The following is a 19,807-nucleotide window of genomic DNA, read 5'->3' on the forward strand; positions in this document are numbered from 1 at the left end:
TGATGTAACAATAAAAAATCCTGTTTAAAACCGTAGACTTCTGAACTATAGGTTTTCTGAAGTGTTACTCTTCTCTACAATGAACTGTGCAGTGAATTTGAGTAACTGCTTCAGGAGACATGCAGCTGAGTGGCATGCATGTAGTTTCATGTTGTTCTTCCCAGATTTGGCTTGCAGGAGGCGGTGCAGGTGATGTCCCTGCTCCCTGGGGACAAGGACAGGCTGCTCTCAGTGTCCTCCTGTCCCCAGTGCCATACTCCTGGTGCATCCCTTCTATGGCTCTGCTTCACCTGGTGCATTGGTTCACAGAGTAAAGTGAGCAGCAAAGGAAGCCTCCTGCTGGATTTTCTCCTCTTCAGGCTCAGGTGGGAGGGCACGGGAGCTGCTGGTCCCAAGGATGCTGAGCAGAATTGGGAAAGTGCAGCCTTGTAGCAGCAAGCACCTTGGCTTCTCTGTTTCAAGAAACACACGGCTGTTAAAGGCTGCTCGAGGGGTTGTATGGCTGTGTCAGCTGTACAGGGGAGAGCAGTGGTGAAGTCTACACTGATGTCAGCTTGGGTTGGAGAACTGCATGAGGCAGAAAGGTGTAAAAGGTGTAACACAGCACTGGTTTTCTTGGCTTTCAGGAGCACGCAGGGAGCAATTGTTTGATTGCTGAAGTGTGCTGTTATTTAAATGTCACTAAACTGCCTATGGATTGAGCTGATACACTTCTCCTTCAGTGTAAGCATGACTTAAGGGCGGATTAGTGATTTCAGAGACTACAGAATGCTCAGTTTTGAATAAGCTCTTTTGGGTAATTGAAAAACGATATTAAGGCAATGTTGGGCAAAGATTTTCTGAAATAGGATTTAACTTAAGGCTTTGCTATCAAGATTTATTCACTCAAGGTAGCAACTTGATTTTCACTAATATGGACATTTAAGTTGCCTGTTTCACTATTTGGAAACTTTAAATTTGCTTACTTAAATGGAACTTAAAATTTTGAAACTCTTGGCCATGCTCTTAACTGTTTGTCTCATTTTTGTAAACAATTTCCAGTTGAAGTTCTAATAATATTAACTGCTTTAGTACAGGTTTTATAAACAAGCCACCAATTTTTCTACTTTTTTCTTGTGCATACAAAGAGAATTACCTAATTATTTAACATGAACACCTTGCTTCAATGAGTCAGAGCTGTTAGGAGTAGCCAGAATTACCCAGAACAGGCTGCCTAGCTTTATTAAACAATGATGTGGTGGCGTATTTCGTGACTAAAAGTTGGACAAGATGGTCTTAAAGGTGCTTTCCTACCTGTATGATTCTGTGATTTTTTTATAATTTTTTTGATTGGAATTTGCATCACGTAAACCTTAATTGCAGTGACAGATCTCTTCCTGAAAAGTGAGTGCACGGTTCAGTGGTAGAAAACAGTAAATTGCCCTTGCAGTTTATTGATCAAAATGGCTACAGCATTTTGATTAAAGAACTTGGAAGTGTGGTCTCTTTTTTTTTCCTCTCTTATGAGACTGAGGCCTGCTGCATTTTACTGAGCCAGGTGCCTTGCATGGTCTATTCTGAGAGGTAAATCAGGGACCCAATCAGGGACTCAGAGGGAGAAGAAGGTAATCTGCATTTATCTGACCAGTTTCAGTGTCAGGTGATTTTAAGAGCTCCATTTCTGTTTCATGTTGTTAATACTGGCTTTCACCATGAATGAAAAGGGAATGTTGGATGTCACTGAAGTGTGCCTTGCTTTTAATATTGGTGCAATAATATGCATTAAGCTAGGTTAATGTAAACAGTAGAGCTGCTCAAATTCTATAGTTGTGTCAAGGGATATTCAATTATACCAGAAATTTGCTGAGTGGTGATTTTGTTATTTTTTAATAGTGCTGATTGTATTTGGCATTTTCCAAAAGTACATGATTTGGCCTGAAAAGATTTGCTAAGTATTATGTCTTTGAGGTTAGTTTTTTTTTTTTTAGATAAATTGTCTAAACTTGATCACTGAACTTGATGTGGGAAGGTACTTAATCAATGTAAATGTTTAGCCAATATAATTCCATGTGGGATTAAGTATGAAATAGCAATTTTTTTAAAATAAATTTAGTGATCTCACCAGGGAGGCAAGGGAGTAAAAAAAAAAAAAAAAAAAAAAAAAAAACAAAACAAATAAACCCTACAAAAAAACATTATACGTGTTCAGATAAGGAAGAAATATCATAGTCTAGTTTGAACCTTGCGTTGCCAATGATATTCTTGTTCTGTGGATACATGGGACATGTATTTCTGAGCAGAGTTTGCTTAAGTAGTTAACGTGCAACTTGTACACTTTTTGGTGAATACGAAGACAGCTTCTCCTGTTTTTTTGTTTTGTTTTCTTTTTTTTTTTTAAAGAAGAGAGACACATGCGTCCTTTTGTCTTTTGAGTGCCATCTCCAGGGTCACCCTGAAAGATGTTGCACATTGGAGTACCTACCATTGCATATTTTATTTATATATATATATATATGTTCATATATATATATATATATATATATATATATGGACAAAGATACCTCTGTTGTAGTTCATCTCCACTTTACCTATCTTATGTTATTTAGCCCATATTATTCAAATAATGCAAATTGTTTTTTTTTTCTTGCCAGCTCCAGAAATGGCAAACTGAGTAGTAGAAGAATCTAATCTGACTGCTTTCCAAATACAGTATTCATGTAGGGTCCTTAGCATTTTATATAAAACAAACCCAAAAAAACAAACTGGTGTAAAATAAGAGATTATGCAGGTTATGGGAACAATCAATTTTTTCTCTAGCACTAGTCAATAAACTATTACAATGTAAAACACCTTGTCTTATTAAGGTGGTCAAGAAAAGACATTTAACTTCTTTATATGCCCGTGTCACTGATTTTGGTAGCACTCTGCATATGTGATTGGACCAAACTCACGTTATCTGTGTGTGTAAAGAAGAAACTGAACAGAAGACTTGTTGAGAACAATACTCAATTACCAGTAAGAGTGCTTTCAAAATCCTCATCTGTTTCTACACCTTTGCTCTATACTAGTGTGATTCTGACTAGTAACCAAAATCTGCGAAGGTGGAGAGGTAAAGGGAGATTGGAGGGGAACACCAAACATGAATCCCTTGTGCTTGTAGGAAATGCCAAATAAATCCATCCATCAGGAGAGAACCCAGTGTGAAACTTGTACTTGATCAAATAATTCTGTCTTCATCTTACTTCATTTTATTGTTCAGTTGAGGCCTTTGATCCCATTTACTTTAGTTCTCGTGTTTTTGATGCTGTTGTCAGGCTCTAAGGGAAAGTTATCAGTTGTAACAGAGCCCTATTTAAGTGTATTAATCTCTTTGAAAAACACTTATATTAGAAATGTAATCTTTAAGAATTATCCTACTAGGAAGAGTTTAATTCATCTTTAAAACTTTCTAAAATTATTTAAAATCATAAATTATATAAAAATGTGTGTATCAGTACTGACTTTTTCTTATTTTCATAAACTCATTTATTTTTAATGCTTATTTGCTTCTGCCTGTGATTAAAACAAAAGAAGAAACTCCTTTTCAACTTACCTCGCATATATGATTCTCAAACTAGTGTTTATATCCATCTATACTGTGTATACAAACAGACAACATACAAAGAAATGTCATATAAAAGCTATTTTTTTTTTCATTGTAGTAATATAAGATCTCTTGGAAGTTTTCAGTAGAGCTATGGTTGTTACTTATTTCGTCCTTTTAATGAGAACTTGCTTTTAAACAACTGAAACTCTTAGTTTGAATTCTTCTTTGTTCCAGTCTGAAAACATATTGTCTGGATTTTTTTTTTCAGTTATTTAGGCTCACTGGAGTGACTTAGATTTTTTTTTTTTTTTTTTTTTTAATAGGAATTGTAGTTAACATGCAGAGAAGTAAAAATGTCAGTTAAAAAATGGCTGGGGGAAAGGGTTGGTTACAGCTGCCCATAGAAAAGTAGGTCTGGGAAACAGCTTTCTTCCTTTGTAGACTCTTGCCTAGGCTGCCTTTAAGGCTGTACCTTTGTGCAGTAGCTGTGTTACTGTCAGCTGGGTGTACACTGGGTATATATTTCTATGTTGGATGCATGGAAATTTATGATGCCCAAGAAGCTTAAAGTATTTCAAGGCCATCTCAAATTCTTGTGACTGCTTGGTGTAAATGTATTTGAGAGGGGCGAGAACTTCATCTGGCAAGGATTTTTCAAGATTCTTGTACTGATTCTTTTTATTGCTGTCCCTCTTAAATCTTTCAGACATTTATTGCAATGAAAACATCTTTGAACTCAGAATTAGTTCAGGGAATCATCTGCTTACTCACATTTCTAACATCTTACAGTCTTTTTTTTTTTTGTGCGTGCCTTAAGCTTTAAACGTGTATGTTTACAGCTGTTTTGTGTTTTCAAGATAGTCTTGAAAGAGTAGTCATCTTCAGATTCAAGGCTTTTGCTTTTTCATGTCTTATAACTGCTTTATTTTGCTCACTCTTTGCAAGACATATGGTTGTATGCTGCAAGGACTTTAAAGCATTTTTTTTTTATATATTCCTTGCTCTTCAGAGCTTCTAATACAAACTTTGTTGGTTTCTTCAATGCATTGAGCTGTTATGCAGTGGTAGGCTGTACTAACTCATTTTATCAAGTGCCTCTTTCACAACCAGGAGTTTGTCTTTTGTCAGAAGCCTTGATTGAAAGTCTTCAGTTGGCCTTCAAGAAGATGGTCTCTCTAAGAACCATAAAATATAGGAAGATAGGAAAAAATGCACATGCTTACTAACCTTATGTTTGCTGGCTTCTCTGTACCAAAGTTTTATGGCCAGATTTTTATTTTTTTTTTGTCGCCCTTAGGACTGCTTTGCTAATTCTTTCAAATGAATTTTGCACTTACTTCTGACAGCGTTCCTCAAACCTTTTTGGTTTGTTATTTCCAGAATAAATATCCCCTGGTTTCTTAACTTTGCCTAATTCTTGTACATGAACAGACCTCTATATGTATGTGCGTTTGTGTGTGTATATGTAACTTAATTTTTAATTTCTCAGCAATGATTCGGAGAGAATCCCTGTGGAGCACTGACTTATATCCATTTTATACCTGAAAAATGTGTGCCTGCACTACGAGCTTCTATAACACTCCAGGAGGGTAGCAGAGACCAGAGCTGGTTGCAGGCTTCATAAAGCAAACAGTTTTGGCTGCTTTTCTGCTCCGTTACCTGTCACGTGTTGTGAGTTATCAGCAGTGACCTTCATTAAGCGGTGACCCTTTGCAGTCTGTAGTATAGAACGAAGTCCTTCAGAGATTTTTATCACTTAAACCTTGCTGGTTTGAGCTAACACCACAGGTGTCAGTTGATGCACAGTGCTGTATTGCAAGCTCCTAACTATTTAATACCTATCCAAGCAGGAAATTTGAAAACAAATTGTTTCAAAATACTTTTGTCAAGTAACAGCAATGCAAGTCTGCCCCCAAAATAAGATTGAGTAATTTCTTTTGGTTTATCTGATTTACATCAGCTGAATAACATACCTGTGTGAAACTAAGATTTATTGTTCTACATGGTGAATAATACCTTACTTTGGAAGACTTTGTTCTTAAATTATAAACAGAGTAATCAAAATTTTTGTGGCCCCATGGGAAATGAGATTGCTTAACACAAAAATAAAGAACTGAATTTATAAGGCTTACAAATAAAACTAAAAAGTGCTATCAAGTTCAGTGTAGACTTACTCTGTTTCAAATCTTCCAGCATCCAAGTAAGGAGAACTGGCCTTCCTTATAGGAAGTACAGGCACAGAATTTGAATGTAATTGATTATTTAAGTCAAGATTTCTTCCTTTCAGATTTAAATTAGAATTATTGATTTTGTTTGTTTTAAGTTGATTATACTTAAGTGTGTTTTTTTCTTAATTTTTGTTTTTTTCTCTGAGCCCCAAAAGTCAGATCTGAAAATATTGGAGATGTGTATTTTTTCCTCCTTCCTCTGCTCCCTCCCTTTGCAAGCATGGGTGGCTTGATTGGTGTGCTGCTTACAGCTGAAAGAGGGGGCCTTTGCAAATGTCTCTTAGTCTCGTAGCAGTGCTCAAATCACTGCATCAGTAGACTCCTCAGTACTACTCATCAGCAGAGGCATCAGTAGACTCCTGGCTGCCTGTACAGACCCAGGTACATGAAATGATAGGTGCTCTAGGTGATGCTTCTCTTCAGTACGTGTGTACATGTGGACTACGTGTGGGGATTAGTAATGCTGTGTGCTGAAATCCTTATTATAATAATGTTGTTGTACTCTTTAGAGAAATAGTGAAAAAGAGAAGGTTAATGATTGTCATGGTTTAAAAATGGTGTTTTTTCCAGTCACACTCAAAGCTTTTCAGTAGATTGACAGAAACTGTGGGTTTTTGGTGTCAACTTCTGGTTGGAATCCCTTGTCCCGTTTCTGGATGAGGTTGGAATTGACCTTCAGGGCTGCTCTCAGCTCCTCGTGTTACTCCCTTGTGGAAGTGATAGCCCTTGGAGCCTAACACAGGCAATAGGGAAATACAAACTGAAAGCGCATTTTAGCTTGTATTTTGTACAATGTGTTTTGTACTTCCTTTATGTCTCAATCTTGTGTTATGTTTCAAACCAAGCAGAGCAGACAGAGGTTTGCTTTTCTTACGGTGCAGCATTTAAAATTCTAGCACTGTGATAAAGGGCATGCATTATTGAAAGACTTCAGCGGGGAGGTTTTTGTTTTCAGTATAAAGTTTCATTAGGATACTATTTTTTATCATGCTGTTAGAGATGAAAGTATTAGTATAGTAAATAATCCCCTTTGTCTGACGTTTCTGAATATGCAGTGCTAACTTGCATACTGTGCTCCTTAACTTCAGGAGGAACCCAGGGCTGATTCTGGGCTCTCTGCCAGTAGGCCAACAGTTTGCCTCTCCATGTGGGATGAGCATCTTTTGCTGGCATAAGTAGTGATTTTGCCATTGCCAGGAGTCAGTAACACCTTTCAGACTAGTTTCTTTGAATTGCTAGCGGAGGGGCTCACCGACCCAGAGAGATACCTAAAATACAGATGTACTTGGATCTGCTAGGTCTATGCAAACATGGACTGTTTGTTGTGAAATTCATATTATTATCAAGAATTAGTACTTGCAGAATTGTGTTTTTAACATATTAAGGAAAAAAAAGTTTCTTATTGAGACCAAAAAATAAACAAAGAACCTTAAAACCACATTACTTCAAATGTTATTTCAGAGCTGGGCCTAAAGTGTCTGTTGTGCTTGCTGCTGAATGTAAACCAACAATTACAGAACTGTATGTGATGTTAACAGGGTGTTAACAGCTCCTTAACAGCTCCTTAATTCTTGCTTTTATCTGTAACAAGTCATCCCCTGTGGAGAAAGTGTAGTTTCTTTAAATCGTTCAGCAGTGAACCAGTGATGCCCAGAGTGTCAATGGTTTAACCTCTGCAACTAGCAAATATGATGTCTGTGTGTGTGTGTATAACTCTGCCATATCTTTGTATCCATGATGAATACATACATATGCAGAAACTTCTAAGCTGGTGTGTTGAGAACTCCCACCATTGAGAACGGTGTAAATTCTTTCCTAGTTGTTGGCCTTGCATGGCTTGCATGATTGTGCTGGCTTCAACAAAATGTACTTGTGACCAGCCAAGCGTGGGTTACACACCACTGAAAATACATACATGTTGTTTAGTACAGGATGATGGTAATTCCATGTTGTTTTTCTTCCCAGAGATGCTGGAAAATGCGCATAGAATAAGTAGAATAAAATACTGTTCAAATGAAGTTTGCCAATCTTTGTTGATATTAAATGCAAGGCATTTTATTTCTAGCAGAGATCACCAGTGAACCTTGCATGGTTTAAAATCTTCTGTAGCTTTCTGAATACTTCGAATGCACAAATGTTAAGAAAATGCTCTTAAGGGAATCAATGTGTATATTACCTTTTCTCTGAAACAGTGTTGTTCAACTGCTGACTTGAGATAACCATGGGACTGAAGAGCTCAGTTGACTGTCTGATGAACTGTTGTTAATGAGCATTATGTTATTTTCCCTTCTCATTTTTCTAGGCTGTTCAATTAACCTCTAGACGATGGCTGAATCTGCAGGAGTACCAAAGCAAAAAACTAATGGCAGACCATGGGGTTACAGTTCAGAGATTCTTTGTGGCTGATTCTGCAAATGATGCCCTGGAGGCTGCTCAGAGACTAAGTAAGTTGACTGATAATGGGAGGAATCTGCTTCACCAGATAACAATCTGGAAAATAAATTGTTTTCTAATAAGTTGTACACAATCTTCAATTTGAGGTTTATTGAAAAGGTTTAATATATTATCCTGACTATAAATGTTTATTTCATATGTGAACAACAGTGTTAAACAGCAGTATTTTTTCTGAACTTTTTTTCTTAAAGGTAGGCAACGTATAGCATGCAGTTTTTAATAGATACTATTTATGTCGTTTTGGCAATTCAGAATTGAGAATAAAATCATGAATATCTGATATATACTTGATAAAACTTAAAGTAAATGAACTTGCAGAAAGTTGTTTTCAAACAAAATTTTGCTCTATTAAAAAGCTAAGGAAGAAAAAGGTCATGAACTCTTGAAGATACTCAGAATCCAGTTGGATTAGAGGTAACTTGCTGTAGCAGACCCTGCACCTGATCAGGTGCATTGGACTAGGTGATCACCAGAGGTCCTTTCCAACCTCAACTGTTCTTTCTATGAAGAAATAAAATATGTAATAGGGAATTATATACACGTGTTTGGCAACATGTATATTTTTCCATATGAGGGAATGAGAAAAGGTGAATTCAATTACCGACTATCTCCAAAAAATTTGGTAGTGGCTGGGAGATAAAACCAGGCTTCTGGAATGTCATTTATGTTCTGTGACATCCTCGTTTTAGTGCAGTAAACATAGGATGAGAATATGGGTAAGAAAGAAGTTAATGTAGTATCTGTTACCTCAAAACAATGTATTCAAGTACATCTTGTCACCCGATTCATAAATGTTCTAAATGTTAAAAAGTTCTCTATTTTTCTAAAGTTAATATTAGTATTTTGCATAGTTTTCCACTTAAATTCAGCTTCTTTTAAAATTAATATACCATACATCAAAATGCAGGAAGAAAGACATTACTGTAGTCTTAATTGTCTAACAACAGGAAGATTTTGAATGTTTTACATAATGCACAGGCAGGCTACTTAGTTAACTGCTTTTCAGTTACTGGTATGAAAGATCTCATCAGGCTTCAAGTAGCTGAATAGGATTAGCATAATGGCTTGCTAAATCTCTATAACATCATTAAGATGATACATTTTTCAGTAATCAAAACCTTCTTATGTCAACCAGAATATTTGAAAATGTATTTGAAACAAAGCATTAAATGCTACTGCTATGGTCATTTGGTAGGGCAAACTGTAAAAAGCTGACACAAAACAAAGCTCATAAAACTGGAGGGTTTCTTTGCATCTGGACATCTGAGAAAATCAAGAAATGCTAAGTGAGACTCTGGCAGGTTTTTCACAAATCTTTCCGTGCTTAAACTCTCCTCTTCATGATTGAGCTCATAAAAGGATTAGTCTATCCAATAACTATAACTATTCTAGATCCCTATAACTATTTGCAGAAATAAATTGCTCCATTAAAGGCAGTGAACCTTTTCTGTTTTATGATGCTAGATTTATTTTAAATAACCTCTTGGTTGTTTTGCAAATCACAGGAATGCTTTGTCTATATGTTTTTAAAGTACATTTAAATAAAAGAAATAAAAACTAACTTTTGGAGTTAATGAAACTATCACGTAAATTTTGTGTGCTTTTAACTAGGTTGGGTTGCTAACACCTCAAAAAATTACCAGTCAGTGATACATTTCTTCATCCTATAAAATTGTATTCAAACATGGTACATTACTGGGCATTAAAGAACTGTGGTTTACAGTATGAAAGCTATTTCATGTTGAAATGACTGACACACCCTATCAATCCACTAAATAATTAACAACATCCTTGTAATCATTCTGATAGTATGCTGTCTTCCTTCTAACATGCACTTTGAAAATGAAGCATTCAGAACACAAGTTTTGCTACTGTAATCTTTGTTGTTTCAAGATTTTATCAGATCTAGCTCCTTTTTGATCCTCCAGACTCAGGTTTATCTGCACGATGTGATGCAGGCTGTTGTCTTTTGAATATACAACTGCCCAGTAAAAAGTTAAGAGCAAAACGAAAACCTTTTAGCCTACAAGAGGCACAAAATACTCCAAAATAAAATAACAAATGGAGGCAGCTTCGGGATGTTCTCAATAGACAGGCATTCTGCAATGAAAGATGGTGAAAGGAAAGGCCAATCACCCCTGCCAAATACTGCTCAAAAATCTGGGGGTTTGATATTATATGCCACATTGCAGCTGTCCTTATCTTTCAGTTCTGAAAACAAGGATACTTGCCAGCATATTCAACTTCATTCTATTTTTGTCTTTTATCAAAACTTGCAATACAAAATTTAGGTATTTTTCTTGTGAAAGGAGCTTCATTCTACAGGCATGTTATCTTGCATATAGGAAAAGCAGTATTTTCCCTCGATAGTCTCATAGCATTCTCATTCACATGGATATCTGTGTTAGAGGGGTACAAATAATGGGACAGAAATTGCTGATACTGAAGTCTTTACAAAGTGTTAATTTTTATTTAAAAAAAAAAATCACAATTCCGCCAAATACAGAAGACTGAGCATGTATTACTGTGCCTGTAGTCGCCAGTTTTGCTATTAAAGTTTCCGTTGATGCAGTGGAAAAAGATGGGATCAGATCATTTTTACTGCTGTCTTCACTTGTCAGAAAAGTGTTAATGCATGTTTTCTTGAAAGGCTTTACCTTTATCCAGTATCAGCAGTTTTATTATAGTTTGCTCATTTCCTCTATTACTCTGTTTTATTAATGTGTATACTGAATACACTGAATATTAATTTTCTCGGAAATATTTTCAAAACTTACCAACAGTACAAAAGGCAGTCTACAAGGAATTTTTAATGAAATTAAAGGTTTTTTCTTCTAAGATAAGAATGGCAGATGTGAAGAAAATTAAAATGACATCACTAATACGGACTTCAAAAGAAGTTTAGTACTGTAAGGAATACAGAATTAGGCTCCAAGGAATTCAGTGCCTATTACGTGCTAAGCAATTTTCAGGTGTAAGTCTTGTAGAGAAGGCAATATTTATAGAATGCCAAGAAACACGGTTACAAATGACTTTGTGTTTCATGCTAAAATTCCTAAGTTTTCAAGAGTGAAATAAAAAGGTGTTGTGTTGTTTTGCTACATCAATAAGGTATTGCTTGATCTGCCAGCTGAAGAAACACAATCTGTAAACAAGTTCTTACATTTCAGACAAATGCTCAGCTCCCAAATATTTCACTTTGCTCTCTGTTAAATGGAGGTACTAGAACTGTAAGATAATCTGGCTGTTCCTGTATTAACTCAAGTCTTTTGATCTGATTTTTCTCTTGATGCTTTGGTACATCCAGGATTTATTTATCTGGAGAAGGCATTTCCTTTTTTTGCTGCATCTTTTTCGCATGCTGTTGTACTGATATAAGGAAAAAAAATCTTATTTAAGTATACACACCCCCACGCCATTAGGATGGGAGCATTTTCATTGCTTGGATTGGGCAGATGCACTGTGCATCATTTCAGGATCCATTTTTGTCTAGCCTTCCCCACCAGAGGCACTTAAGTCTACTTCAACTTGGGCACTCTGTTTTACGTTCTGTCTGATGGTGAAGTTATTAAGGGAACCTTCATTTTAAACTAGTAGATGGACAAAGCTGAAAGGGATTATAATTATGCTGGAGGGTGTTACTCTGTACTGTCAATTGGCTCTTAGAATCAGTAGAGAACTTATGGAGGTGGTTGAAAATGCTGAGTATCCTAAATGGATGCTAGAAGCTTGGCATGTATTTCTTTTCCTGATTTTTAACAAAAGCAATAGAGTGCTGCCCATTGCCACTTAGAGTGTTTCATTACATTTAGGAATCAGTCAGGTGCAGTGTTCACACTCTTATCGCAGAGAAGTGCAATTGAATTGAGTGCAAGGCCTTTATTCATTTTTTTTTTTTAGTAGAATATAAGAAAACGTAGTCTCTGCACATCCTATTTCTATTGCCTTATGCATGACAGAACTCAAAATTCAGCTTTGGACTAAAGGCAGGCTTTTTATATCAGGTCGGAGAGGTAAAACATGTTTTATAAACAACAGCAGGGATTTATTGAAGCCTCTTTCTATGTGGTCATTTACCTGTCACCTATTATTCACCATTTTCTTAGAATATTGAAAGTTTTCAGTCATGTGATCATGGCTCCTTCCTATCTCAGCACCTGGGGATTTTTTTTTTCCTTTAGATGAAACACTTGATTTTTTTTAGAAGCTGTTTTAGATCCCTTGTCTCAAAGTTAATCTTCAACGCAAGTCAGGAAAACCACCTGAAAATCAGTGTGTGTTTAGAAGGGATTGAAAATGGGTCCTTAGCTTGGTAACTTTCTTTTTTTTGTATAGATTATGAAGAAATTGGTGGTGACAGTGCTATCTATAATTAATTTAAGATTTTATGTTAGGAAAAATGACCCTTGATCCTTAACTTGACCTTTCTGAGGGGATTAGAAATGTGAATTTAGGTTCTTTTTTGTTATACCAAGAGGAGCTTTTCTGTGAGCATCCTGTACAGAACAGCCATTTGTACTTCAAATTAAGTTTAAGTGATTTGCTCAATTTAGTCCTTAGTCTGTGAATTCTTTGGCTATTTAGCTGATCATTTTTGCTGTCATCATAGGCTTTGCATACGTGCTTTAACTTCCTTTCTTCCTTTTTCTCTGACAGGGTAGGTATGAGAGGAATTGTCTCCTGCATTTCTGTGATTTCCACATTCTTTTCCATTGTGTGGTTGATTCACTGTGTAGCAATAATTTATCACCCGCGCATAATGTTATTTCTCTGAAAAAAGCCAATGTAGTTTTTAGTTTTAACTAGTTATTTTTTAGAGTCCCTTGGGTTCTGCTTTCTGCATGCGGTGAAAAATCATGTGTTGCTGAAATACGCTGTTCTGTGGAGCTGTGTGCAACAAGCTTGCTCGCTGTGAAGAAACTGCTCTCCCATAACTCCTCTTACATTCTCTGACAGCTTTTATTAAAGTTCTTTATACCTAAATTACGGCTTTCTAAAACTGTCCTTTCAGGCAAAATGATGCTATAAGTTATTGACTAATATGATTCTATTCTCCAATGGGTAAGTATTTAGAAAACAACCTTTTAAATTTAATAGAAAGCTAGTGGTGGATGAGTTCCTTCTGGACCCTGTTCAACATTATTGAGCATGAATATTTCTCTGTTGCATTTAACAGGTTTTCAGTTAATGGATTTGGCCTATTCGAAGTGGTGAAATCCAAGACTTGATACCTGCATTTTGCTGCAAATTCACGATAGGAAATACCTGTTATTATTCTGTTACTTCCAATCTTGGCTTCATTGGCACCTTCTGAATGTACTTTATGTATTTCATCATCCATTGCAAAGCTCCACAAAACTTGCTGTGGTCTGTGGTTTTAATCTTCTTGCTGTTTGTCCTTTTTCCAATTTCTTATTCTTTCTTAAAGCCTTTTCCTTGTAGTATCCATTTTGTCTCTTGTCTCTCCCTAATGCCATCTTCCATCTCCTGACTTCTGGTTGAGAGAAGGCTCTTACTTTTCTGTGTGGAAGTCTGTTATATCTCATCCTGCAACAATTACACCAAATTAATGCAACAGCTCTATTCTGCTAAAAGGCACTCTGTATTTGTACACACTCAGTTTTTTCCTGAAGTGATTTGCTTGAACTTCCACTTGACAAGTTGTGGAAATTAAGCTTTCTTTGTATAGAAAACAAATAGTGACTAGTAAACGGTTCTTAAAATGTTTTTCTCTATATTTGTCCACTTTTAAATGGTTTGATTTTTTTGGACTTTTTTTCTAAATTTAGTTGTGCCAACAATATTAAAAATATCACTTGTATGAAAATGATGTAAATGATAAACTAGATTAACAGTTATGAAGGTGACATCTTGTATGTTGTTTAAATATTTATTTATTTTTTTTGGGGGGGTTGTGGGGGAGATGCTTAATGATTACTGTGTCAGTTATCCAGTTTATTTATTCCATCTTCTGAATGAAAAATCAGGGAGGATCAGAAGAGGTAGGTAAGGTAGGAAAAGGCTGTATTCACGGAAGCCTGCATTACTAAGGATTTTGTTGGAAAGTCGTGGCGAATTTACTGTGATACAGCTATAGTGCAATGCTGGAGTATAGTAATTATTCTTTACTTGGCTCTTTTTGTGGACATTCTTCATTTACTCTAAGATTGCTTTTAGGTGCTTTAACTTAATCTGTCTTGGGAGCTAAACCACACAAAGGCACTCTCAAGGTGGAATTAGAGTTTCCATTTGAGGATTTAATACGCAGCGGCTGTTCTGCACCACTGAGTAGCAGGACCTTTCTCCCTGGACATGAGCCCTAAAATACTACTGCTGTCTCCTCTTGTTGTGTGTGTGTGGTTTGTCTGTTGGTTTATGAATCTTATAATTCCTGCTTATTCTCTGCCATTCTTCCGGATTTTGTGCAAAGAAACTTTCAGAGGTGGATGAGAAGGAGCAAAATATTAAGCAAAGCAGTACTTCAGCAATGTATTATCCTCGGTAAACCCTGCAGGGGGTCTCTAACTTAGCTGTACTGCATGCCTGGTTTTTCCTCTTCAGCTTAGCAATGTTTTTCACGGAAGCCCTTAGCACCTGTGTGGAAAAGGGAGAGCTGACAAGCAGCACGTGTGTTTGTTGATCATGTCCACGTGTTGTGTCCTGCATGCCAGAAAAACTGACAAAGAAATAAAACTTGTAGCTTGCCTGTGATTCTGAGTTCTAATTCTTTTTGAAACAAAATTAGTAAAAGATTTTGTGAAAGCTTACCACTGGGCATTGTGCTGTTGAACCCCTTGGTTTCAAGTGAAATCACAAATTTTAGCATTTTTAATATTCTAGGTATGGAAATTCTTTGAGGGACCCGCTATGTCTAGTGAGAACTTACTGAAATAGTTAATTTCAAATGCATGGTTATGAAAAGCAAATCTGTTTTGTGTTTCTTATCTACTCCCTTTGTTAGAAAATTACATGCTGAGAGTGAGTCAGTAAATGCAAGCTTGAGACTGCTTACAGTAGTTAGGTATTTTATAACCATTCTTTGTCACCAAATGTCTTCATATTCAATAGATTTATAGTAATATGAGTAATGGCTAGGGGGCTAACAAATCAAAATCTCATTTCAGATGTTTGACACTAATGTTGTGCTGACTTATTGTTTTCTGTGTTGGATTTTTGATCAAATTACCAAAATAGCTACTTGGAAGGAAAGGAAAAAATACTCCATAAATGGGGCAGTGAATTTCATATTTAAAGTTTGTCATAGAATGTGGTCACTTACAGATTTCAGTTGTGTTAAATACATTAGTGAAATTTTGTTTATAAAAGCGGGTGACAGAAGCCATAGTTCTTGATACAGGAACTTTAAAAGGTGGTAAAAATTCAACACATCACAAGGAAGGTACAATATGATTCCTGGTATGTATTCCAGACTTGTCACACCATATTTTATAGTTCTTCAAGGTAGCTTTGCAGCTGCAAAACAATAACCAGATGTGTAATTGAGAAGCAGCTGCATGAAATTTTCATTTTTTCACACACAAAATCAGAACCATTAGACACGTTTTATGTATAAGATATGAAAAACTAAACAACATTGTTTTCTCTGCAGCTCTAGCAGCTGTGTAAAGGAGAGAAATCACACCTTCTACACTCTCTAGATGCCCATCTGCTTTAAAATGTTTGGGGCTGATTACCGAAACTGAAGTTATTTTTTTCCCTTGTTTTTCTGGCTTGCTTTGGAAAGGGTGTGATAAAGCATTTGTTTTGTTTTTAATTTGTAAAGCAGTGTTGTAAAAATCCATCTGTGACACCAAATAGCCATTTTTTTAAATCACCTGTATTTATAGTGTCTGCTTTTATCCGAATACCACAGTGTATCCCCTTCTGGGAATGTCTGCTTCTGATGGAAGATAAATGAGTTGTGGTGGTTTCTGCTGTTGTTTGTTTGTTTTAGGATTCTGCCATCACTGACTGCATCACTGAATGTGTTTCAAGGTAGAACTGAATACAAATCATTTGATATAAATTGTTCTGCTGCTGAATGAAATGCCAGCTTGGCTTACCACCCATCTAGTTGTCTCTTGTATTTTAACAAAGTATAGGGGACAAAATAATGGTTATTGCCTAGAACCATACAAAACTTGCACTTCCTTGAGAATTCTTTCATTTCTGATGAAGCCTGATTTATTTTTAAAATAAATGTGTTGATATTAATTAGAGCTCAGTATATTTTTTAAAATGAATACTGCCCATACTATTGGTTAAAGTTGCAATGGAAAAGTTCTAGTTCTCAGCTGGCAGTTTGCAGTTTTTCCTCTCTGATCCTCATTACTATGGCCATGTTGTTGGTTTTGTGACCTTTGGGCAGACCTTGACCAGCAGAATCACACTTCTTTTGTTTACATGGTATAAACTCTCAGCAGATGTGTTTTAAGTATTAATTTTGCAATAGCATTTATTGGTTAGAAACTTGAGGTGACCAATCTCAGATTGATAGGTCTTCACTGCTTAGTGCTGTATCATGTAGGTGATCAGCCTGTTGCCATATAATCCCTTGTATAAGGATGTCAAAAGTGTAGACCCTTATGTCTGTAATATGTGTTATTTTAAGCTTTTCTAATGGGAGTACTAGTAGTAGAAATTATGTTGAATTAATATGAACTCTAAGAGCAAAATGATGACCGTCTAGAGACAAGAATAATTTGTAATTAATCCTTTTTTATAGTATCTGTGCTGTATCCTTTTTTATAGTACTGGCAAAGCTCTTTCATAAAGTCAGCAGTTTGGTAGTAGTTGCTTGAAAGAAGTATCTTATTTATTCCCACCTCCATGCTGTGGTCCTTTTAAAACTTGAAACTGACTTTGTGTCCAGTTTCATCTGCAAAGGGGAAAAATATAATATTAGTTCTTGTTATCATCTCATTACCTCTTTTTCTAGGTACGTGGAGAGACTTTTTTTTTTGTAATTGGGGTTCAGAAGGCTGGCACAATAAAGGGGAGGAGGAACACTACTAAATTTAGTGAGAATTAAACTGGGAAACTTCGCAAACAGTGAAGCTAGAGTAGTGATAAGTTCCTTCAAATCAATAGTTAAAATAGTGCTGAAAGAACAAATCTTAACTCGGATGCTTTTCTTTATCTGAATTCTGAATTATTGTTCAATTTCTTACTATTTCTTTTGCTGAGATTTTAGTGTGGCAGTTCTGGTTATTGCCCTACTTTGATGCCATCATAATTTCCCGGATCTCCACCATCCCACAGGTGACACAGTGTAGCAGGAGCAAACAATTGTTAGATAACCACTTTCAGTATATAATTCAATCAAAGAAATTGCATTTTTTTCTAGATCTGTCAATTGTTTCTGTTAAATCTGTTATACCTTTGGTCTTTATGGAATAGGTGGTGTTTTAGGATGGGCTCTGATTGATGTGTAAGGATATTTGCTTGTACATTTGCTATAAAAACACATGGTTTTGAACCAAGCTAGAAATCTCTTTGAGCTTGTACAACACTCAGCTCACAACACAGCCTCCACACCATGATTTCCTTTCCCTCTTTTCTTCATCCGGTCTGTGGAGTAATCTTAACTGGTATTTTGCAAAGGTTAGCATGGCTTGCAAGAGCTTTGTTTTATCTTCAAAGATGGGAGCAAGTTACAAGTTGATAGTCTGAAAACATCCAGCAGCTGAGAACTATGATCATAAGAGGCTGTGATTTTTTTTTTTGTAGATAATCTTTACCTAAAACGATAGAACAGTTTTTGAAGCTGAGGATGAACTGACATTTTGTTAATCTGCTACTTCATATTTGAGAAAGTGCTGTGAATTTAAAATATGTTTATCTACATATCTTCAAATATTTGCAGTTTAAAAAGAGTAAAACATTTTAACATGCTCATGAATATGAAATGTGCCTTTGTAACCCTGCTGGATTCAGTGGGGAGATACTATCTAACTTTGTGCATCACTGTATGTTTTAAATGAGGTGTTAACCCTCATGAATGTCATCATGAAAAGCATTTAGTGAAAATCATGTTCAGCTCTAGTTCCAGACTTTAGATGTGCTCTTCTTTAAGTGATTTTTGGTTTCTTTATGAAAAATCCAAAGTTGACCGTGTGACCTATATGTGGTATGCTCTACTCTGTCCCGCTGTGAAGGCAGCTATTGTTTCCTGTGTCACTGTGAAGGAGAACATTTTTCTTGCTCCTCCCTTGGGCTCAGTTGGACCACTCACCTGAGTAAGATAAATAGAGCCAAACGTTAGGCCATAAATCTTAAAGATATTTATTGTTCTAAATGCCTAAGAACAACCCAGGATTTTTGCAGAGAGAGGAAAGTAAGGCAGCCATGAGATATTTACAGTGTAAATAGTAAACAATAAAAAATGGAAAGGAAAGGAAAAAAAGAGGAGGAGGTCATAGATAGTGAGGAGGAAATGCTACAGCAGTGTAACTGTGATGCATGTGCAGAATTGTTTTTCTTCAGGGAGAAGGTCTTAATTTTTGGTTTAAAAAAAAAATAAAATCCAACAATCTTGCTTCAAGTTATTGCCATGGTGTTGCTGGTGTTTTGTGTGACCGTGGCTGTCTTCATCTTCTGGCCAGACTGACTTCCAGCCCCGAATACATCTCCGGAGTCACATCGGCCGTCCTGGGGCACAGCAGAGGGCACGTTGGGCACCAGGTGCTGCTGGAGGAAGGGCACAGGGCAAGGACACCTGGGAGCATCGCATTGCTGCAGGGACAAAACAAGTTCAAAGTAATTTGATTCTGGAGGAGGAAAAAAGTTGAATGCTTGAACAGCCGAAACTTTCTGTGTAAAGTTAGTTCTTTTGTATCAGAAATGTAGTTTCATGGCTTAGTGGTTCTGACCAGTCTGTCTAGTTTCTTATTGTATGAATGATCTTATAATATTTTATTTTATGCTCTTAATGTGTTTTGGGAAGAGAAAAATATGTTGCTTTGCTTACTCCCATTCTAAATTCATTAAAGTCACTGGAAAGATTCATCATTACTTCACTGCGCTTCCCTCTGCTCCCAGCCAAATTTTATCCCTTCATCCCTCCAGCCATTCATCTGTGTGTCTGAGCAGTGGCTGTCTTGATCTCATTGCATGTTAGGTGTATGAGTATTGTGCTCCACTGAAGAGTATCATAATAGTAATCCTGATACCATCTGCAGGTCCAGCATCCCCTTTTGTTCTTTTTACCATGGATGATTTTTTTTATAAGATCTGCAAGTTTAACTATCTCAAAAAAATATTTTCTTATACAAATTTTCTCCTATAAATACAAACTTAGATCACATGCCATAAAGTAATGTGCCATTTAAATATGGTAATTAACATGCACTATAAATAGCTTGCTTATTTTTATCTTTTGAGTGACATTCCTATTTGAAGTCCATATGCAGATACAGTATTTATTTAAATAGTTGTTTCTTTGAGTCACGAGAAGTTGCTACATGCTTAAAGATACCTTCTTACTGAAAAGTTATTTTACAGTTTTGGGATTAAAACAATTTGATGTATTTTCGTATTTCATGTTGTACATTTTCCCAGT

At 36.2% G+C, this 19,807-nt stretch overlaps 1 protein-coding gene across 1 annotated transcript in view; it reads left to right on the top strand.

The window, feature by feature from the left end:
* The window catches only part of SUCLG2 (succinate-CoA ligase GDP-forming subunit beta), a 110,973-nt gene that overhangs the window by 12,778 nt on the left and 78,388 nt on the right, over positions 1 to 19,807 (top strand). Inside the window, exon 2 of the mRNA XM_068694233.1 lies at positions 8,096 to 8,237. Coding sequence (XP_068550334.1) covers positions 8,096 to 8,237 — 142 coding nt within the window. The remainder of the gene's footprint in view (positions 1 to 8,095; positions 8,238 to 19,807) is intronic.

This window comes from Anas acuta, chromosome 11 (assembly GCF_963932015.1).
Source record: "Anas acuta chromosome 11, bAnaAcu1.1, whole genome shotgun sequence".
Lineage (NCBI taxonomy): Eukaryota > Metazoa > Chordata > Aves > Anseriformes > Anatidae > Anas > Anas acuta.